Source organism: Tremella mesenterica (assembly GCF_000271645.1).
Source record: "Tremella mesenterica DSM 1558 unplaced genomic scaffold TREMEscaffold_7, whole genome shotgun sequence".
Lineage (NCBI taxonomy): Eukaryota > Fungi > Basidiomycota > Tremellomycetes > Tremellales > Tremellaceae > Tremella > Tremella mesenterica.
In genome coordinates, this window is record NW_006711231.1 from 867,104 (window position 1) to 889,464 (window position 22,361).

Consider the following 22,361-nt stretch of genomic DNA (forward strand, 5'->3'; position numbering starts at 1 on the left):
TTGTCAACTCCTCGGGTGGCGAGTCACCAAGAGGAGGTTTCACTGTGACACTTTTGTCCTCCAAGAAAGAGATCTGATATGGGGTTGTTAATGACTCATAATCCTCCACACTTTTCTTTCCCAACCTTTTGGAGAACTTCATGAACTGCATCCAATGAGATCGCTGACATATTTGTACGATCAGGTTTTTCACGGGTGGATGACGACGGGTTTTTAGTTGCCCTGTCGTAGCTGGGTTGACTAGAAGATACTGATCGAGTGTGAAAATAAAAGGTAAAGGGATAGTAGCCGGGGTGTGTGTATCTGATTGTACTAGAGTTAGAACTGTATAAGATGGAAGAAGATTAGAAAGTTGATATTCAACCTGAAGAATGAGGACCCATCCTCTGTGACTTTGAGGGTATTGATGCACCCCCAACCCAAAAGTACCATCCACCCGCGATATCAATCCCCGCCGCCTTCCATGATGAATTTCCCACTTGGGCAACTATCATAACTATCTCATCTTCTCAGGAGTCTACGCCAAACCTCTCCCTTCTTTTCCATGACCTCAGAACAAAAGTTTCCCATGCTAATAAGTGAGTTGCCTGATTGACACCATGATGTCATACGTTTCCTCCACCAGACGAGCCCGTCTTCCTTCTTACACTGCCTTCCAGTTCATCGTGATCGTTCATCCTCTCCCCTTCCCCCTTCCTCTTCCAATATGCGGACATCCTCAATTCTCATCCCTTGTGAGACAAGTACTGCCTCTTAGAACCCTGTGAGATATTCTCTCACCTCTCTTAGACGTTCCCTTGTCATTCATACACTGCTTTTCTCTTTGAACTTGCTTTCCTTCCCCCCCCCTCTTCCTCTGCCTCTTCCCTCTCACTCCATAGGCGTCGTCATAGCACCATTTCCTCTGCGCTTCCACACCGCTTTGTCTCACACTTCCCACGTTCTCAAATATCTCGGCAAAGGGATCTTGTCAAACACCGGAGTCGCATGCGATGCTAGAAAATTTCTCACATAGATTCAATCCCCTCCCCCACCCTCCCCACGATGACATAATCGATCACTTCTTGCCTTTCTTCTTTGCACCGCCCTTCTCTTCCCCTTTACGTTTACCCTTTACATCCCCACCCTTCGCTCCGTCGTCTTTAGGTTTGACCGTGAAGAAACCGTCGAGTCGACCTTGTTGCTTGGCAGCTAACATCTTTGCTAGTTTGGCCGCTCCTGCTCTCACCCTGTCCTCGCTGTGTGTTAGCGACGCTGTTCGATATTATCGACTGATCCGTTCTCCGCCTACCCATCTCACCCAATGTTGGGATAAGAAGGGATAAGAATCGGTTGGTGTGTAAATGAATTTGAGCAGAGGGAGAAGACGAGACAAGAGGGTCACATGAGGGGAGAGGTTACTGTAGGTGATGAATAGACTCACTTGAATCCCTTGTCACGACAGAGGAACTGTACCAATCCCTCCACATCCGGGGCTTTCCAATCCAACTGTCATCATCAGCTCTTGGAATGGAGGTAAAGCAAGTGATATTCTCCACGACAAGAAAGCAGAATCGAAGACTGAACGGAGGATGAACTGTATGATGGAGAGAATGTAGCGAAATCACTCACCTCAAGCTCATCCCCCTTGACAACATCAGGTTGTTGAAATAATCTCTTCGCTTCTTCCCAAGGCCAATACTCTGGTATTTGCATACCAGCACTAGTGACTTTTGTTTTCTTCTTCTTCTTCGGCGTCTGACTTTTCTTCGGACTACTGATGACTTCTTCCCCATCAGAGTTCATTCTGACGTTCCCATGTCCTTCTTCACTCTCGATATCTGATACGTCACTCAACTGTGAATTGACATGTGCGTTTTCTTCTGCTTTCTCGGCCATTTTACCTCGGACAAAGGACACGACAGCAGCAAGGGATCCGTGTTCTCTGAGAAGCTTCAGAGCGGTTTTGGGACCTATACCTTTACATGGTTCGAGGTAGTCGCAGCCTAGTAAGATGCACAATTCGATGAACTGAGATGAGCGTTTGCAACAGCATGATGAGAACACAGCAGCCGGCGTCGGACCATAGGGTATGGGGGTATCACAAATAAGGCAGTGATTGAACAAATCCCTCAGCGGTGGTGTCCATTCAAAGAGGAAGAAGCTTGAAGAATAAGACAATGAGATAGGGAGGTATAATCTCGGGACAAGGGGAAAGTCAACCGGACTATTGGCTTGGGGGAAGGTGAGAGAGCGTAAGGGGGGGATGAAGCAAAACACTGACCTGATCCATGGTCATCCCCAATTCCTCCAAGACTATATTAAGATGTATTTCCGATATTGGCATCTTTTTCGCTTCACTGAAAGTCAAGTGGCGTAGTAATATAGGAGTGGAGAATGTGAGAGTGTCCATGTCTTCGCTACCGGCAGCGTAGACCTGTTTGTGAGTTTTTGAATCTCTCTTGGTTGGCACCTGTATCTTCTGGCACTGGGCTCACACACGCGGCCCAAAAGATATCGCTCATGGGTCTTCAAGCGCACTACACGACGTTCATCACCACTCGCACGTTGCTTCTCAAACTACCAAACGACCGACCCCTCGTCAGAATTACAACCATCATGAACTAAAGAGTGCGAAATGAGTCGAAAGGGAGAAAATAAACAAATGACCCACCTTGCCTGCTCTGGCCAACTCGGCACACTGTGCCTCTGCCTCTCCCGGAGCCTAAAACTCAGTTCATTACTTAGAACGAACAACAGACCACTCACAGTCACAACGGGTATCCCCATGAGAGCCAATAACTTTTTACATTCTTCATTATGTTCTCGAGTCACTCGGACTTGTCTTCGAGCGAGTTTATCAATATCTTCTACCGTACCTGATCATCAGCACTATTCTTGCTATCCATTTGTCATCCATAATCGAACCCAATTTCCTTTCGTCCATCACACTTTGCCTCCCTTGAAAGATTCTTCTACATCACTCGACCAGTCAAACGTGAGTAAAAGAGAAAAAGCTGAGCTTTGGGAAATGCCAGACAGAGAAGGATCACTTACCAGTCTCCTTAGCTTCTTCTTCTCCTTCCTTAGCCTCTTCTCTTCTGGCGAAACGTTTAGCCAGCTAACAGTTAGCGTGATTCCAACGATATATATATATGAAACTAAAGGAGAGAAGAAGAAACACCATAGGAAGAGACGGGGGAAGGAAGGTAGAGAAACCAATACATGAAAAAAGGAGAGAAGGCGAGTATTAAAGGAGGGAAGAAACTCACCACACCACCTTTCAACTCTGGAGGTTTTCCATCGAATATATAACAAGGTTTTATACCTTGATCCACCATCCTGATCGTACGATAGAAAAACCCCATAAGGTGTCTGAATCGTGAGCAAAGTGTTCGAAGAAACATCTTCCATCATTCCTCTGTCATTGACGTTTCATTGGGTTTTGGCAGAATTGGATTCGCGTTTTAGTTGGTAATAGAGATGATGAGGAGTGCAAAGGGTAGTATCGTGAGATAACCGGGAGAAGATAAGTGTTGGAGATATGACGCATTACAAGAGAAGGGGGAAGATGAAAGGGAAAGGAGGAAGAATAACTCACGAAGTAACATCACCAGATTCATTCATCAACATTTGACCATCTTGTTGTCTTACAGCAATTAGGAATTGGTATATTGACCTGATGTGTGAGGTTCATATCCTTTTGTCACCTTGCATTTGCCTGGTGTGATGGGATCAAAGAGAATACGTGGTATGGAGTGGACGACTGTTCATAGATTGTAAGTCTTGAGAGAGAGAGAGAAGGAGTGTGAGAGGACATTGAGAGTTCAAGAGCAGAAGACGAGTGATGATGAGAAGAGTCAAGGAATAGAGGAGAAAAGAAGAGGGACAGAAGGAGGGGGAGTGGAGGAGGGAGCTTGAAGAAGAAGGAAAAGAGAAAGAGGGGAGTGAGAAGAGATAGAAGTAAACTTACATAGAAGCGTCAATAGCGACTTTCCTACCGAATAACTTTTACCCGTCAACTGGTTTTTCCATGATGTATAAAAGAAACAATGCAGAAACATACAGTCTTCATCTCATGATCTTTCATAGCTCTTGGAGCGTTCTCCGATATGAGAGCTGTGAGTCCTGGAAGTTAGTCCACAAGCTTGTCTGTTTCGCCAAACTTCCTTGCTCTCATCCTCATGCGATCGTACCCCCCTCAGTCCTGCACTGAGGACTGGGATGTATGTGATACTGAAGAGTGAGCAATCTGACAGACCTTTTATACCCATCTTTACAGTTTATGCTTATTCCTGGTTTGACTCAAGTGCAATGAAAGCGATAGAGAGGAGGAAGGAGTGTAGAAGGTGGTCAAGTCAGAATTGAGATCTTTTCATCATTTTGGGACAAAGATTGACGCGACTTTTCTTCAAAATCGATCGGACGCGTAACGAGAATTCAACTCGGAACACACTTTCTTTGCATCTCATCTCATACGATTTCAACTGATAACTACTCTTACTCTACTTATTACTCTTACTGCTACTTAACCATCAAGCGGCAATCCCACTGAAATCGTCAGCTCAATAGCCTTCCAGAGGGGGCGAGGTAGCTCACATGACACCGCAGGCAGCGCGACCACCAGCGTTTCCAGTAACAAGCGAGTCTGCATGACCTCCTTTACCGAGATCATCCACGCCGGCGTGCACGACGACGGTACGACCGATGATGGATTCCCCGCCGAACAACGAAATCACTTTGTCTGTAATGGGCGTTAGCTCTCCTTTTCTTTTTCAACATAACCACGGTGTACATGACGATATGAGAGGAAGTCAAAGTGCTGAGATGGGGTACTCAAGCATTCAACGATATGGACAGAAGAGGAGCAATATAGATAATAAGACGGGAGAAGATGAAACCAGTAAACAGTAGAAGAAGAAAGAGACACACCAGAGATCTTGATGGTAGCAGTTCCCTGTGCGTCCGTCTTGACGTTTCCTCTCCATCAGCATCCTTTATTATCCACTCTTACTGACGAAACGTGACGGAAGATGTACAGTACTCTTCAACTCACCAAGATCACCGACATGCCTCTCGGAATCTGTAGGAGCACCGTGGGTCTTACCATGAGGGTTGTAATGAGGTCCAGCGGAAGTACATCCGTTGGTGTTATCCCCGAATTGGCTGAAGGTCAGCTTCAAATTCGAGCAACACATAGCTGGACCACTCACTGAATGTGGAAACCCCTTTCGGCGTTGGCGTCGAGGTTTTTGATCTGGGATCAGTGTGACTCATTCTTCTCATAAACACATTTCTCCAAATGTCTCTCATATCGTCGCGTCCTGTAGCCAACACCTCCGAAACTTGGGACGATGGTCATTCACCTCACTCCACTTATTTCGGCCTATTGAGCTAGGATTTGAAGTTTCCTTCTCAAAGTTGCGACTCCTTTGATCACTCGATACAACCACGACTCCATTCCCATAGCCTATACGCTCCTGGTGGAAGAACGATCAATGTGAATCCCCAGCGAAGCCAACACAACTTTCCTAGCCCCCTAAACTCCGATCTCTGCACTAATTGGACTGATGACAGGACAGAAGATACTAGATGACTGAAAGTCACTCAACAAAAACCACGAAAAATGAAGGATGGCACGATACGAAGGATCAAGTCGGTTGATATGATATGATATAAACTCAATTGGGTGAAAAAATCAAAGAGAAGAAAGATAAAGAGAAAGTCACCAACCTCGCCAGAAACTTCAACAGGACCACCTTCTTTTTCCTGAGTAAAGGTGATAGTTCCAATAACGGAAGAATCTCCTTTAAGAACAGCTACTGCCTATATATATCAGTATTCTTCGATGTACACTAGTTCATTTTTCTCTATGGGTAACATGCTGTTGACAACGACTAATTTGTGACGGATAAGAGAAGAGTAAGGTGAGAAGCATAGGTCGGACCCCCACGAATGACTTAAGACTCATGAATTACTAAGGAGCACCAGGACAAAGAAGGTTCCTCTGAAGTAGGATATTCTGATAGATGAAGAGTTGGAAGTTGAAAAGAAGGTAGATGAGAAGGATGACCGGATATGTCCGGGGACCTTGACAAGTGAAATGACGGAGTTGTACCGTAGTGTAAAAGATATGGGTGAAATGGAGTGAGAGTAGAGACTCACTTTGACCATTGTATATGTATTGACTTTGTATTTGTATTTGATTTTTCAGTTATATAGCAGAAAAGAGAAAGAAAAGTGGAGGGACGAGGCAAATTGAGTAAGAAGCTGAGGCCTTTATCTGAGAAACGTCATCGGGTATCACGGAAGCTTCCGGGTTTATCGCCGATGTTCTGTCTCAATGTGGCACCTTTCCCTGGTATCGAATGTATGATGAGTTGATGACTAAGGATATGATCATGTTTTACCATTCTGCTACCCGCGTGCCGGATGCTACGTGTACAGTATCGTTGTTCTCAGACGATAATGGCAAGCATGTCAACTTAACTCATGTTGTATCCTTTTTACTAAATGCTAACGTTTCAATATATATGTGATGATGTCTCATGTCCCACCCACCTCTCAACCATCAACTTCATCACACACCCACTCGACAATTATCCAAAGCGAAGATCAAAACATCTTCCGCACCAACAGCTTCTAACCTATCCATAACACTTGCAACCTCTTTTCTCTCCACCATAGCACTAACGGCCACCCAACCTTCTTCATCCAATGGACTAACAGTCGCAGCTCTCCTACCTGGTGTTATACGTAACGCATCCGGTAATTTGGTACGCAAGATATTATAAGATGCGTAAACGTATCGTTTTGCAGCTATGACACCTGCGAAACGAGATTTCACCATTGGTATCAGTGGTGATAATTGTGGAGTTAGGGAAGGGTGAGGGGATCGGGATGTTATTAATACCGCTTCGGATGTTAAAAGTGTATGAATGGGATGAAGACCTGCTGCTCTCATCGTATCGCCCGATTCTGCCGTCAGCGACGATCCACATGTTCATGGCATTCTCGAAGGTAATACTTCTGATGGCAAAAGAGATGAAGAGGACATACCGACTAAATCAACTGTATGTCAGCTTTGAACATCATGTCAATAGTCATTGTCCAGCTAAAAATTATGCATGAGAAGACATATCTGTTTGAAGAAGTGAAAGGTAGAATTACGCTGGTGTAGGACGAAGAGTAGTACCCGTATGTCGGGAGAGGATGTACCAAATGGGTAGGAGAGAAAGCAAAAGCAAAACTCACCAATCCCATCTGCCATACCTAAAGCACAAGCGGCTTCTACGCTACCTCCAACATATTCAATCTTTGTCCTTTCTCCACCTTCCAACTGTTGATCATCATCCACTTTACCGAAAAACTCTCCAGCGAGAACTTCGAAAGACGTTGCTATTCTTCCACCCGCCAATTGTTCCACAGTCTGAACGGGACCATTAATAGGGACTTGAACTTGTAATGAACATTTTCCAAAACCTAATGGTAAGAGTTCGGTTATACTTCCTGAATGAGTAGATTCGGCTATAACATCTTGACCTGTTATTCCTAGAGCCACTGAACCAAGGGCTACGAAACGTGGAATGTCGGAAGCGGGTAGGAAGACGCTGAATGTTAGTTTTGTACTTTGGTCACAAGACAAATGAGTATCTATTCAGCGTTACCCATAATATCCATGAGGCGGAAGTGAGGTTTCAAGTTGAGGATGTAGAAAATTTCAGGTAGAGCGTTGTGGACTTACATGGCAATGGGATGGTTTTGAACTAAAGCGACATCTAATCGATGTGCACGATTATATTTTATATCGGCTCCTATACATGAGCAATCTTTTCAAACTTACTCATCTTAGTCATCTTCTATGTCAAAATATCATCTGCCCTCAAAACTACTCATCTCATCTGCCTTACCTCGTATCTCACGCAGTATGGACCAAAGCGCAAAAGTTCACGCACGTTCCTTCAATCCCACGACCCGTCACTTATTTCACGTCAAAGTGACAATGAAGCTCAAGAAGACAAATGAGTACAATTAAAGACAAAACGTACCAGCTAACAACTCTAAACATTTCTCATACAACCTTCCTTTTTTAGGAACAGCGAATAATAACCTATCTTTCAAACTCTCCATCAAAGCCGGCATAGTGTCCGCTCCAAACGTCGACCTATTGGCCCTGGCGCTGGGAGGAGCAAGAGGAGGGAGTGTTATAGTTGAAGATGACATGTTTTGAAGGAGTACGGGAGTATGAGGGTGACTGCCGGTATCGTTAACGGACATTTGTTGTGTGTGTGGTCCTTTATTGAAAAGAAAGATGAAATTCCGAAAATTCCTTTCGATTTTGATTGTGTTGATCCAAAATAACTCTTCGATGAATGGAAGAGGACTTCTATATGTTCAGTGTTCACGAACTGAAGTACGTCTCCTTGTATTTATGATGATAGAAGATACGGCTGAGAAAAGCTGTGAATGCCAGGAGAAGAGGTTGATAGTCTATGATTTATGACTTCAGCATGGAGAAACTATGGAAAAGTCGAAATTTCAATCGGGACGCGCCTAATTGTACAGTACACCCCTCACTTTCAAGCACACCAAATGGGTCGAAATAGGCGTGCAACAATGTCAGACAGACAAACCACCCTTTTGTGTGTGCAAGTCATGTCAAAGTAAATCTGTCGTCATCAACCATAACGCTATACTTTCTCTATACAACTTGTCTTGTCAACACTATCATCAATCTTATCTTACACACCGTCCTTTTCTTCACGGTTCTGAGATTTCTCTAGTTTACCCGGACATATCCGTGAGTTCTTTACATCCCGTGCCTCTTCTTTCAACGACTGACCTCAGAACTCTCATCGATATTCTCTCTAACCACTCTTCACTATCCTACATACGCTCGAGTAACTCCACGAACTCTCTTGTTAATCAACACAAGAGTAATTCACAAAACTGGGTTATTTCTCTTGATCAGTCTTGAGGAAAAGAGTAAAAAAATGACTAAACGTAAGTCTTCATTCCACTTTACATTCCACCGTTCACTCACTTTCCAGCTAACTCGAACCGTCTTTCTATCCCTCTTTTCCCTTCTTCTAACCCTTCCCCACGTATTTCTCATACACCTTCAAGCTCTTTATCACTCCCTGGAATTACTCCTTCCACCCCAACGACAAAAATGGGAACATCAGACAAGCCCGACAAACCGGAGAAGATTGAAAAATTGGAACGTCCTACCAAACCTCGATCAGATTCATTAATGTCTACTCGACCTGCTCCACCATCACCAGCTTCAAGACCTTCTTCTCGTCCACCTTCACAAATATACTCTCCTCATGTGAGTAGAGATAGATCGGGTTCGACCGGATCGAGAGTTTTAAGAAGAGTTTCAGGTGCTTCTAGGAGAAGATCAACTTTGTCAAATAGTATCGAACCTTCTTCTAATCCCATTCCTCCCACCACGACAAAAACCATCAACACTACTTCTGGAGAAGAGAATGTCGCTTCTACATCTGAAAATCGAATGTCTGTTGGACCTTTAAAAATCGGGGAAAGATCGACTGGTTCTATACCTGAGTTAACTGAAAAGTCCGAAACTCGACCTGAACAACCATCATCATCAACACTTACAGTAGACGTGACTTCGGGGGAGTCGGTAAAGATAATGAAACAAGGAGAGGAAACGAAAGGTGGGATTGGAGAAAAAGATAAACAAGTTGAAAAAGGTAAACAAGTTGAAAAAGAAGAAATCCGATTCAAAATCATTATAAAAGATTACGCCTATCCAACATCTGATAATCGTCATTATGGTATTTATCCTTTACCACCACCACCATCACGTGAATCACGTCAATCATTAGGAGGTTGGAGATTCCCAAACCCACTTTCTTCACCAAACAAAGAAGGTGATAAAAAATCTTGGAGTGGATTCGGTCTTTTAAATTGGAAAGGATTTAGAAGATCTTCTTCTTCCAACGAAAATTCACCTGATCCAAATTCAAACGATGATGAACAATTCGATGAAAGTATACATCATTTCGACGAGAATGGTAATGTTATAAATTTTGATGGATATGATTCAAACGGACAAGTAAACCTAGGAGGTGATGATGATGATGATTTTGAAATAAATAATACATTAGATGATGAAGGTTATTCTTTTTCTGATGGTGAAGAATTAGAAGAACCTTTTGGTTTATATAAAGCAATGTACGATTTCGTCCCTGAAGGTCCACATGAAATAGGTATGAAAGAAGGTGATTTGATGGATGTTAGAGGATGGGGTGGTGGTGAAGGTTGGGTGGTAGTCGTTATTAAAGAAAATGAGAATGAAGAGGAAAAAACAGGTTTGGTACCTGCTGGGTTTATCGAGAAAGTCGAAGAAAGGACAAAAACTCCGAGTGAAATGGGTAGTGGGGAAGGGTTGGTTGATGATCAAGGTGGTGTGATGATAAATGAGGAGGAGGAAAGAAAGAAATGATAAGACACACTAGTTGAACATGTACGTTTTAACCCCAGGGGTAAAGTTATAGGATGAGAAGGATTATTATTCCGTTTGGATTTGAGATATGGAATATGGGATACTGGATGTGGGATTTGAGATAGGGGACTTGAGATATGGGATGTGGGATATGGGATAAAGTTATTTGAACATGAAACGTTTCGTTCTCAACATTGTAAGGTCTATTATGTTCATAGGATATTAACGTAACTTTTGTACTCAACATGTGATTTATGTGAATTTCTATAAATACTAAGATCATTAACAGTTTACTTAATTAAGAATGACTTCCCGTAAGTGAAGGTTTGACGATGGAGGAGGTTTACTGTTGCATATCCTCCCTTTATCTGTCGTAGTTCAAAGAGGAGAAAAGATGTTGTTGAGGATTTACATTACCCTTTCTAAATTGATAAACTTTATTAAGAGGAGAACCTTTCCTCAGAGTCTTGAGATATAAAAAGAATAAGCAGCGAGTATGAAGTAATGAGGAAAAGTGAGCAAGTGGGTAAGTGGGTAAGTGGGTGGATTCATATGAGAAGATGCATTTTGGAGAATTGATGATGTTTTGATCTACTATATTTTCTTTCACCATAAACCACCTCTCTCCCTCTCAAAATTTAATCCCAACTTGACCATGGTCCGGTTCATAGATCTTCGACACTCAACACTCAACACTCAACACTCGACATTCGTCACTCAAAACTCGTCACTCAACACTCTTCACTCGACAGTCTATATGAACTGATGGATCAGTCCTTCTCTCTACCCCAAGTCGTACCGGATTCTACACCTTGAGATGATTGTGACCAAGGTAATCCCCCTGGATAAACTCTAACGTTTATCTTGTTCTCCTTGATAATTCCCATCTCATCGACTTCCAATCCCAATTTCCCATCTTTTCCATGCCATCTACCCGACCCAGCTTCCCTATCCGCCCCACCCAATCCACCAAACCCATCCAATCCATCCAAATCACCCAGCCCACCCAACCCACCCAACTCAAAATCCTCATCAGGAGGGCACCACTCCAATAAACCTCTCAATTCCGGACAAGAAACATGATAACCATGATATTTTATCCAAGGATTTCTATTAATCTTCTTCAATATCAAAGGATCATGACAACCTGTTGGATCTTTTAAAAAAGGTAAAAAACCAAATTTCCATTCTCCCTCATAATGTTTTCTAACATCACCTGAATCGTCAATCCCGACATAATCGAAATTTTCCAATGGGAAACCTATGGTCGCTCTATGAAGATTAACAAAACGGAAAGATTTCATACCGTATCCCACGACTGTTATTCTTTCAGGATAATTCGTTGTTATTTCATGAAAACGAGATATACTGAATAAAAGATTTTGATATGAATCTAATGCGTATTCTTCTGTTGTTGTTCTTGCGCTTAGAGGGAGGATGGAAGGATGCGATGATGTTGTTGGGATTAAATTGAGAGATGAAGCTAGTAGATAGTATGATAGGGATTCGGAAAGTGGAGGTGAGGGGGAAGGACGGGTTGCACCTCTGTCAAATGGTCAGTTGGGGTTTCTTATTCACATGTCTGGTGGAGTGACGAAGAAGAGGAAGAAGAAGAAGAAGTGGAAGGGGAGCAAGAGAAAGAGGAAGACGAAGCGAACATCATATAACCTTAAGATTGAGAATCGCCCATTCCGAATCATCATGAGTCTACACTCTAATCAAAAACCAATTATCAATTCATGAAAGGAATATGGAGGACTTATTCTTGAGACATAATAAGAAATCATAAAAAGACATCACTCTACTCACCCGGAAAAAACCAATAAAGATTTCTCATCCACCTTCATCCTTTCCACCCCTTCTTTCAAATGTTTCAAAAAAGTTTTCACACTACCACCTTTTTGCATATCTTGTAATATCCATTCATCATCATTTTCAATCTTATCAACATCATTGCCGATCCAAATAGCATGTCCAGGTACAATGATCAAATGATTTAATTTCTTTAATCGTTCATCTCTTTCGATAGTTGTTTCTATACTGAGTGGAGTGTTTTGGTTCAATTGTTCTAAAGTTGTTGACCATGTCCAATTTGATTTCATCCATTTTTTCAATTTATATGAAGGTAAGGATAAAAGATTCGATAATGACCAAGGATGAGATGATGGGTTATTCGAGGAATATAATGGTGATGATGATGAGGAGTAAGAAAAAGGAGAAGGAGAAGGATTCGGGTATGTTGAGGAAGAATGGGAGATGTATAGGATAATGTTAAGTAATAATGATGATGAAAGAATAATGAGGATTATGAAAATAGCAAGATTGGTAAGTCTTGTTCTTGTTCTTAATTGTGATATTAATGAAGGGAAATATCTATTTTCTCTTCTGTATAAAGGGAGCATGGTAGCATGAGGGAAGTTTTGAAGGTGTTTATAAATTATTTCTTTGAGTGAAAGTATGATTGAGATTGAGATCGAAATTGAAATTGTCGGTACACTAGAGTACTCGTAAGTGGATGAGGTTTGAATACTTGGGAAAGTGTCGTAGATCTTAGAAAGTAGATCGTGTGGATGATATTCTTGGTAAGATGACATAAGAGTAGGTCTAGGTCAAGGATTTTAGATGATCCGATGGTGATCAACTGATGAAGATCAAAAGAGAGAGAAATGGGAAATTTGTTGATGAAGACCTTCTTCATATCAGTTGATATATATGACATATAATCTTTGGTAGTGAAACTGTAAGCCTACCTAATGAATCATCATGCTTGATTGATGGCATGAGTCGTATAGGAAGAACATTCACGATGTCCGTTTCACTTGTGTAAGTTACTGAATACAGTTTGAAGGAAGTTGTCGTTTGGGCTTTGGTTTTTTTCTGGCGATTGACAGTTGACAGTTGATAGTTGACGGTTGACGGTTGACAGTCGTACGCGGATGAAGGATCAAGAGAGGATGTGAGCAAGCTCAAATGAGGCAGAGAGATTGAGGAAGAATGGCAAAAAATGAGTAGGTTGACAAGAGTAACGAGGGAGATTCACAGTAGAATCCTGATCGTTGTCGCAGATGAAGATTTGAGATCGATCCAGAGTATTGTCTTGGCAGGTAGATAGGTGGGTAGGTAAGGTTAAGTTAAGTGGTGATTTGCAATGGTACAAGATGATGAGATTTAACTTACAAATTACAAAAGTAATGTTGATCGGTCCCCTGAGAAATTCCTACAAGTTCGGAGAGAGAACAAGTTGTATCAGAGGCCATGGATCCATACAGGTGTCACAGTACTTTACCGAGAGGGGGTTTGGTTGAGGTGAATCAGACTTACAGGTACCGAATGGATGGGGAGAAGGAAGATTCTGTCGCGATCAAAAGGAGGTGATCGTGATCAGGTGGTAAATACATTCAGATAATTCTTAAACAAGACAGTTGTTAATTTAGTCACGTCTCCTTTTGGTCCGTGTTCAATCTTCCACTTTGGAAAAAACAGTAAACATTCGCTATTTTGTCTCGCAAGTATACATCTAGTATTCTCGCGTAGTCTTTTCTAAGTTTTCAATAAAAAACTAATCGTACATTTCCCCTTGATCTATGTCCGAGTTCAAATCTCCCATACCTCCATACCTCCATACCTCAATACCTTCTACCTGCAGACATTCCTAATCCTCCATATCCCCACACACCTGAACCTCCTACCTCCTTCTCTTTCTCTCCTACTCCATGTCCCGGTCCAACCATATCTTACACAAACCGTCTCTTTCGAACTCCACCATATCTGACACGACCCTCCATCATACCTTACACGTCCCTCCACGATACCTTACACATCCCTCCACAATAACCCACCACACAAAAATATCTCACACATCGCACCACTCTACAGCGTCCAAAGATCCTATCACTAGGCTCGCCATCTGTCGATGGTCCGCGGGATGGATGAGGCGGCCGGGGGTGGTGTCGAACTAAAAATCGAAAATCGAGGGGGGACGTACGGACGAAATTTGAAATCGAGAATGACGCGACTTGAAGAACGAGTCATATTGGAAAAGGGGGAAAAGTGAAAACAGTAGAGGGTGATATATGTGATGAGTTTGGGAAAAATGGAAGTTTGTATGTGAAGAAAAGAATTTGAACGACCTTGTGTATTCGTCATACCCTTTGTTCATACTTTTCCGAAGGAAAAGTCAATATTTTATCTTCCAAAAACATGCCCAAAAAATGGGCGTAGCGGCATTTTGGAGATTTTTTTTTATTTCGAACGTGGTATGAAGAATATAAAATGTGATCGATTAAGTAGAATTTTGGTTTGTTTGTTTTGAGGAGCGAAAAGCTAAATCCTCTTATTTATTTTTGTTTTGTTTTGGTTTCCCACGTGTCGGATTGAGAACGTCTTTGACTCCTACCTTGAGCTCTTGCAGTTGAAGGAGCAACACCATGTTTTTTAGCTTCCGCCAAAGGACCATCTGAATGGATACCTTGACGATGACGTTCTAAATCGTGTAATCGACTAAAACCTCTTTTACAACTTGAATGAGGACAAGTATGAGGTTTAGGACGTAAAGGATTATGAGTTTGTACATGAGATTTCAAATTGAAAGCTCTTGCAAAACCTCGACCGCAGATGGTACATTTATGTCGTTTTTTAGGATCATCAGGTGTTTGACCAGGTACGTAACCTCTACCACCACCATGAAGGTTTGTCAATCCGATTGAAGGTATAGTAGGTTTATGTTCGACAAGACTTTCATCATGAGATAATTCTTCTTCTCCTTCATCCATTCCTTCTTCTGTTTCATCTTCAACATCACCACTGACGGAATTGATGATTTCGTTTTGTTCTTCAATCTGTTGTGGAAGAGGAAGATTGGTTGGGAGTGTTACAACTTCACGTAATTGAGAAGATATCTGAAGAGGAGTAGAAGGTATGGAATTTGGTATAGTTGACATTGGGATAGGAATAGACATCGATTGTGTCTGTCCTGTAGGAGGTTGTTGGATCCAACTATTTTCAAAAGAAGTTTGAACGGGTGTAGTATAGAAACTAGACATTGATAGAGATCTAGCACGTTCGAAAGCGTCTGCATGAGCTTGCATGTGAGCTTGTGCCTGGGCTCTAGCTTGTGCTTGTGCTTGGATCATGTTGGGTTGAGAAGGGAAAGACATCGAATTCCAATTCGGTACGGATTGTTGATAATAAACGGGAGTAGGTTGAGTAGGGAAGGATGACATGATGATGTTTCCATTTCCATTCTCATTTCCATTTCCATTTTTGTAAATCGGTGTATTGATGTTGGGTTGAATATGAGGATGATTCAGATGATGCTCCCCTTGCATGCTCCCTGGAACAAAGGACGAATAGAATTCTTGGTCTTTAATACTTTGATCGGCTAGGGTTTTGTAATGTAAATAACGTAGAAGATGATGTTCGCTCAACTTTTCCGCTGCTGCAATCTCAACTTTGGGTATGGGATCGATAGATGATGTGAGGGAGGTATCGAAGGAAGTATCAGAGGAAAAGGATGAGTTTAAATTGATTGGTATAGTGGTATCGAAGGATGTTCTAGGAGATACGACGGGATTTGATTCAGGTGAAGAGATTGTAAACGATAGAGAATGATCGTCGTCGATGGAAGAAGAATGTGTGAAGGTATCAAAATCGAACCCGTCGATATGATCAATGTCGAATGCTTCAGAAGTTATGGAAGGGGGAGGAGAAGGAAAGGGAAAGACAGAATTGGATTTGTCGAGGATGGAAGAATAGAGGATGGCGGATGACATGGGGGGAGAAGGGGATTGTTTGGGTGAGAAGGTGGAATAAAGGTGATTTGATCCAGTGAAACGAGGTATATATTTATTGGTGTTTGAATCAAAGTGAGAGGAGAAGAGGATATAGGAGTGTTGCTATGTGCTGAAAATAAACCATTCGTTGTTGAAAGGAATAAAAAGGGAAGAGGTGGTGGTGGTGGGTTTAAAGGGCGGTAAGGTTGTGAGGGCAAACGGGGGAGGAGGGAGAAACGGCGAAAAACGTCAAGGGGGGGGGGGGGGAAGGGGCGGTGTGAGACTTGCCCATTTGGGAAATTATCATAACCGTGACGTCGCGGTGCGAGTGTGGCACTTTTTCACCTCCCTCTTGCGCAGCGTGGCGTTCCTTCCCTTTCCCCTTCAAAGTCAGGCGACGTTCCACTTACCCGTCAGGCCGTGTTATATGACTGCGACCCCATGCATCATATTTCATGCACCATGCACTTGCTCCCCATCTCTCTTGCCTATCCTACGAACATGGCACTGGTAAGAGACTCGGAGTACAGAGAGGATGTCAGTAGACTAAATCACGTGATACGTCAGACGCGCTTGCTTTTGTCGCGTCGCCACTGACTTTTCCTGCCGTAAGTACCGCACCCATCTCTACTCCTTCTGACCAAGCTCTAATAGTGTGTAATCTGAACAATGAAAAGAGCGACATGTTCGAAAGACAATTCACCCCCACTACTCCTATCCCAAATAAGAACAAAAACACAATAGATTTATCAGATGGGATACTCAACCTTTTCACTTCGACCAAAAATCCTAACCTTCCCAGACCTTCTCGACCGGATTTACCACTTTCCCAACATTCTCTATCTCTCCATGAAGGTTTCCATCGAGATTGTCTACTCAACTCCCATCTGGACCAATCTTCTTCACCTGACAATGCTATTGTTCACAACACAAAAGTCGACATAGCTCCACCTTCTAGCTCTCGCTCATTAGAGGTGGACAATGAGATCGGGGACATTCCTTCTTCCATACGACGGAGATCTACCCGTCTATTTCCCTCATCTTCAAAAGGGAAACTTAGCCTAGTTTTGGCAGAAGAAAAGACTGTTTCTTCTCCACGAAATCTAACGAATGATACATCACCACATCTGAATTCCGACCAGTCATTGACCACAAATGGTCCTACTAAACTCAACACCTTTTCTTCAGCGTCAGATACTGCAGATATCTTATCCCACATTTCCGATCCTGTAGTCCACTCGAACCCACAAGTCACATTATCCGACCTCTTCCTTCCTACCCAAGAGTCGACAAGAACTGGACAAGTAGACGAAATGGATGTGGATGAATTCGCAGGGATATCTGAACCTGATTTACTCGAGGATCAAGATCAAGATTGGATCTGGGAAAAAAGTGACAAAATCAGTGAGTTCCTCTCATATTTCACTCTCTCTACAATATCAATCCTTTATACAATGTTCGAATAAATGTATCAATACCATGAAACTGATAGATAGACTCATCATCCAAACAAATACCATCAACAATAGAATCAAACCTTCCTCTCACACCTCCTTCTCCTTCATCTCATATCTATTCTTCACCCGTTATAGTCACTTCTAAAAGATCTTCTGAAACCATGTCTTCTCCCGTACTTCCACCTCCCAAGAAATCGAAAATCGCAAACTTACAGGATGATTCTGGAAGAAACGAAAGAATCCCAGAAAGGGAATTATACTCTATCTTCGAGAAATCTCCATATGACCTCAAGGAACGATCGGATCAAGCTGGGCCTTCTAAGTCTTTCAGGAGATGTGGTAGGACGAATTCTGAAATGGTGTTGTCTTCAGATGACGAATCTATCGATTCTTGCGAATTTTTTAAATCGCCTTCGGGTTCAAGTTCGATTATTCAGATTGACCGTGGGGTGTCTGATTTGAGGAAGAGATGGAAGACAAAGTCGGACGAGGAGAGATCAGTGGGGAAAAGACGAAAGATGTTGGTGTCGGGCGAGGAGGAGGATTTCGGAGAGAGTGGACGGGGGATAGTATTGTCAGATGATGAAGTAGGGGAGGACAATGGGGAAAATGTCGGGTTTGAAGTGGTATCTCCAGAAATCGCCTTGTCAAAGATACGCAGATTCAACTTTGAACCCAAGCTCGGTGTAGATACAGAAAAGGAACGAGTAGGTGTAGGCAAAGAAAAGGAACGAGTAGGTGTAGGCAAAGAAAAGGAACGAGTAGGTGTAGATACAGAAAGGGAACGAGTCGGTGTAGGCAAAGAAAAGGAACGAAACGGAATAGGCGAATCAAGGGAGAGGATCAAAGTGAATGAAATACATGAAGAAAAAGAACAGATCGAATTAGATGAAGAAGAGTTCGATTTCGATCCTTTCCCTTTCCCTCTTTTCGACCAGACCATCCTATCATCTCCTTTCCAAGCCGTACCACAACCTGATGACTCTCAATTACCCTCAAAGCAAACTTCTGGAGACGAAACAACTTTTCTTATTTCTAAAGAGACTCAAAATGATAAACCTAAACCCACTTTGGAGGATTTGTTCAAAGATGATTCACCATCTTCTCATCATACAAATCATTCCGCGGAAACATCTTCATATGTTACTAAAACACCAATAAGCCATCATCTTCCAGTTCATTCAGCCGAATCATCTTCATTTTCTACAAAAACACCTATAAGCGATCATCTTCCAGTTCGTTCCGCCGAATCATCTTCATTTTCTACAAAAACACCAATAAGCCATCATCTTCCATATAAACGAAAGGGATTGGAAGATTCTTCATGTTCCACAAGAACAACTCCAATCACTTCTCATCTTCCTTATGCAAACGTGAGAGGAATGGAAGATTCTTCACGTTCTATAGGAAACATAACCATCCCCTATGATGTTTTGAATCAAGAACGAAAAGAAGAACAAAAAGGAAGAGGAAAGGAAAGAGAAATGGGTGGGGGCAGAGGGATGGAAGGAGAAAGAGAAATAGAAATAGAAAGAGGTAAAATAGGAAGAATGGAAGTAGAAGACACAAATGGAAGTTTCAGATTGATTTCCGAATTATCTTCAAAAGAACAAGAATTCTACATGTTTCATTGGCGTAGAGGAGCAGAACGTATGGTTTCTACTATTGATGATGGAGGTGTTGAAGAGTTAGAGAATATAGCTAAAAAGGTTGGAATCAGTGGGAGGGGTGGTGCTTCCTTAGCAAGAGGAAGTAGTAGAGGTGGAGGGGGTAGTAGAGGTGGAAGAGGTGGGAAGAGAGGTTGGTTCGGTAGGACTAGAGGTAAGAAAACAAGAGGGAGAGGAAAGACTAAAACTTGATTTTCCCTCACATTCCAACTCATCCATTTCAACCCATTCACCCCATTCAACTCATCCAACTCAACCCATTCAACTCATCCAATCCAACCCTTTCAACTCATCCAATCCAACCCATTCAACTTACCTATCCATATGATCCAGATTCTACATCATGTATACTTGGATATGACATTTCGACCGAACGGAAATGAAAGAGTCCACGGTCAATACTAAGGAAACATGACTACGAGTAGAGTTATCATGTTCAACATTGACGTAGAGTGTAGGATTGCGTGCATTAGAAGTTCGTTCATTATAAATCGTATACAATGTACATCATGTCACATGTCAAAAAATCATTTCAAGTTACATACAGTACAAAATCAAATCCACCGATCCCCGAAACACACAGTTGTTTTTTCTTTTTTCCTTTCGATTGAAATTAAGTACAAGTACGTATGATATATAACCCTTGAGTGATACTGGTTATAATACACTATGGACTACTCATCCAACACACCAGCCAACTTTAAAGCATCTTTAGCAACTTGATTAATCCTTTTAAACCTATCTGCTCCAAGAAGGATACCACCGTACCATCTAGTGACTACCACTAAAACATTTTCAACTTCTAACATGTCGAGTAAATGAGCTAATCTACTACCTGCACCATTCTCTCCGTCATCGTGATTATCTACTTGTCAGTATTTCTTCAATTGTCTTTTCTCAAGCCAACACGAGCCTACTCTATAGTATCGCTCTTATGATACGCAAGGACTTCCATCTTTAAGTCTTTCAATTACCCGCCGTAGAATAAGGTTTCTGGAGAGACGCCCAGTCATTCACCATGCAACGATATAAATTACTTTCACACCCATAGGGAGTAGTTGAAGTAGAAAGGAATGATGTGTTAGAGGATTGGAGAGGGTAGATGATGAAAGATAACGATGACCCCGGACTCACCAGCAATCACAACTTTTCCCGCCAAACCTCCAACATCCTTACTTATCCTATAAGCGAAAATACAAGGATGTGTAGCTTTCGCAATCTTCCTATCGCTTAATAATTCATGTATTACCAAAGGTACTTCCCTCTCATCAGTCACTTTAACCGCGTGACCCACAAAAACACTTTTCCTATCTGTTATTGATTCACTAGTAAAGATCTCTAATCCTGTAGTGACTTCTTGTCCCAATTCCATTGCGTTTTTCATTTTATTCACCGCATCTGGCGTTTTAACTCCAGTAGAGGTTTTATGAGTGTAAGAGAATATAGTTCGTGGTAATGGTCGTAAATCTAGATGTCCAACACCAGGTATAGGTCTGGCTGTAGTTTGAGGTTTTTCACGTTTATCTATTTTCGCAGATGTGACATTGTCAGATTTGATTGAAGATTGGGTGATGTCATGTATGGCAGGAGAAGATTCGATGGTGGATGAAATTTGATGATCTCTTTGTCGTTGACGTTCTGTTTCTGCGGAAGCGATGGAGGAAAGATGATCGAGATACCATTTTCGTGCTAGGGATTGAACATGAGTGAGACCTTCGAAAACACATACATCACCAGGTTCGAATGTGACGCCGGTGGAAGAAAGGTAGGTTCGAGTGACAAGACCAACTAATATGTCAGTGAGCAGTGACAATGACAGATAACCTTCCCAAGTCTGGTCTGTCGGAAGGTAGCGACAAGACCCCGAAAAAGTCAAGCCAACTTACCTCAAAGATGGATCAAGATGTAAGGATAATCGAGTAAATAAATGATGTAAGGAGGGAAAGACAAGGGAGCAAAAGCGGACCAATTCGATTATTTGTCGGAGTTTGAAGGTTGGAAAGAAACCGTAGATCAAGTAGTATGGGAAGAAAAAAACTCACAGAAAGCTGAATCTATGGGAAAACTACCTAAATACCTTCCTAGTAATTGTAATTGAGGTGGAGATGTCATAGGATACGTAGGTGGTAAACTGACTAATATCCTCATGAGAGGAGCCACAAGATCGTTTAAATTTTCAGGAGCATCACCTTCATCCCATAATGGTAAATGAATTTCGTATCTTATTCTTTGACCTGATGTCAGACCGAACTCTGAATCAAAGACAGCTTCATCCCAAGCATGTCTCATCGGTGTCTTTGCTTCTTCATCGTATGACATATTTACAGATTTGGTCCGATCATGTCCTTTATTTCCACTTGGGGAGTGAGAGCTGGGAATGGGTGGGGGTAAAGGGATTTGGTTAGGAGTTGGAGGTGTGTTAGGTCTTGAAGCGGCTGAAAGACGGATATTTCCAGGTGAATAGATTGATAAGAGAGCTTCGAGTTCGTATCCTATCGCACCTAGACGAGGGTCGATGTCGGCGTATTTGATTTGGATTAGGTGGTCAATGAACTGCCGATCAGTGATATGAAACTTTTGGTGTGAGAGACATAGAGAGGCTCAAAAAGGATGAAAAGAGAGGACGAAGAAGGTGGAAGAGAAAAAGAGATAAATAACAGGGCGGGAATGACGACTGACTCGTTGAAGTATATCCTCAGGGGTCATAGATTCCAAGATGGGGCTTTTAGATCCAGAGCCCGAAGGTGTCCCTATGGCAGGTGGGGATTCGTGGGAAGACGAATTCGGGATTATACTTGATGAGGCAACATCATCTGGGGTAGATAGCTTCTTGTCCTGTAGTAAACCATGATCAGGCTGGGCGAGGGTCATAATGAACGAGGCGGAGTATAAAGTCAAGAGTAAGGTAAGTTAAGAGCATCGGTACTGGGTTAAGAACTCAGACTTGGCATCGATCGATTGAATAGGCGTGTAAGTCAAAGGGGCTGGGCCAAGAAGACACATTCACACGCCT

At 42.3% G+C, this 22,361-nt stretch overlaps 8 protein-coding genes across 8 annotated transcripts; 2 read left to right on the plus strand and 6 right to left on the minus strand.

Moving 5' to 3' along the window:
- Positions 1-1,057: 1,057 nt before the first annotated feature.
- Positions 1,058-4,253, minus strand: TREMEDRAFT_69192 (uncharacterized protein; the record flags this gene model as incomplete). Its single annotated transcript, XM_007005526.1, has 12 exons — positions 1,058-1,238; positions 1,424-1,488; positions 1,612-2,010; positions 2,264-2,416; positions 2,654-2,704; positions 2,749-2,858; positions 3,037-3,100; positions 3,252-3,354; positions 3,581-3,658; positions 3,953-3,987; positions 4,046-4,107; positions 4,241-4,253. 12 exons carry the CDS (start codon positions 4,251-4,253, stop codon positions 1,058-1,060), a joined length of 1,314 nt encoding a protein of 437 aa, XP_007005588.1.
- Positions 4,254-4,412: 159 nt separating this feature from the next.
- TREMEDRAFT_44568 (superoxide dismutase Cu-Zn) lies at positions 4,413-6,225 on the minus strand. Its single transcript, XM_007005310.1, has 7 exons — positions 6,145-6,225; positions 5,713-5,805; positions 5,193-5,236; positions 5,036-5,145; positions 4,912-4,959; positions 4,579-4,723; positions 4,413-4,530 (listed from the first exon to the last, which is right to left on the minus strand). Exons 1-7 carry the CDS (start codon positions 6,151-6,153, stop codon positions 4,515-4,517), a joined length of 465 nt encoding a protein of 154 aa, XP_007005372.1. The 5' UTR covers positions 6,154-6,225; the 3' UTR covers positions 4,413-4,514.
- Positions 6,226-6,559: 334 nt separating this feature from the next.
- Positions 6,560-8,460, minus strand: TREMEDRAFT_44571 (uncharacterized protein; the record flags this gene model as incomplete). The annotated part of the gene is made up of 5 exons (XM_007005311.1): positions 8,028-8,460; positions 7,724-7,793; positions 7,234-7,589; positions 7,039-7,050; positions 6,560-6,957 (listed from the first exon to the last, which is right to left on the minus strand). Exons 1-5 carry the CDS (start codon positions 8,254-8,256, stop codon positions 6,560-6,562), a joined length of 1,065 nt encoding a protein of 354 aa, XP_007005373.1. The 5' UTR covers positions 8,257-8,460.
- Positions 8,461-8,972: 512 nt separating this feature from the next.
- TREMEDRAFT_63223 (uncharacterized protein) lies at positions 8,973-10,453 on the plus strand (the record flags this gene model as incomplete). Its single annotated transcript, XM_007005406.1, has 2 exons — positions 8,973-8,982; positions 9,030-10,453. 2 exons carry the CDS (start codon positions 8,973-8,975, stop codon positions 10,451-10,453), a joined length of 1,434 nt encoding a protein of 477 aa, XP_007005468.1.
- Positions 10,454-11,466: 1,013 nt separating this feature from the next.
- Positions 11,467-12,483, minus strand: TREMEDRAFT_22767 (uncharacterized protein; the record flags this gene model as incomplete). The annotated part of the gene is made up of 2 exons (XM_007005208.1): positions 11,467-11,998; positions 12,263-12,483. Coding segments are annotated over 2 exons (753 nt in total), but the record flags the coding sequence as incomplete, so codon positions are not given.
- A 2,307-nt stretch (positions 12,484-14,790) lies between these two features.
- TREMEDRAFT_63225 (uncharacterized protein) lies at positions 14,791-16,224 on the minus strand (the record flags this gene model as incomplete). The annotated part of the gene is made up of 1 exon (XM_007005407.1): positions 14,791-16,224. One exon carries the CDS (start codon positions 16,222-16,224, stop codon positions 14,791-14,793), a length of 1,434 nt encoding a protein of 477 aa, XP_007005469.1.
- Positions 16,225-16,888: 664 nt separating this feature from the next.
- On the plus strand, positions 16,889-19,540 carry TREMEDRAFT_74170 (uncharacterized protein; the record flags this gene model as incomplete). The annotated part of the gene is made up of 2 exons (XM_007005527.1): positions 16,889-17,628; positions 17,721-19,540. The coding sequence occupies exons 1-2, from the start codon at positions 16,908-16,910 to the stop codon at positions 19,538-19,540; spliced, it is 2,541 nt and encodes an 846-aa protein (XP_007005589.1). The 5' UTR covers positions 16,889-16,907.
- A 482-nt stretch (positions 19,541-20,022) lies between these two features.
- Positions 20,023-21,904, minus strand: TREMEDRAFT_31804 (uncharacterized protein; the record flags this gene model as incomplete). The annotated part of the gene is made up of 5 exons (XM_007005235.1): positions 20,023-20,216; positions 20,483-20,815; positions 20,867-21,136; positions 21,391-21,648; positions 21,706-21,904. Coding segments are annotated over 5 exons (1,254 nt in total), but the record flags the coding sequence as incomplete, so codon positions are not given.
- Between the last annotated feature and the right edge of the window lie 457 nt (positions 21,905-22,361).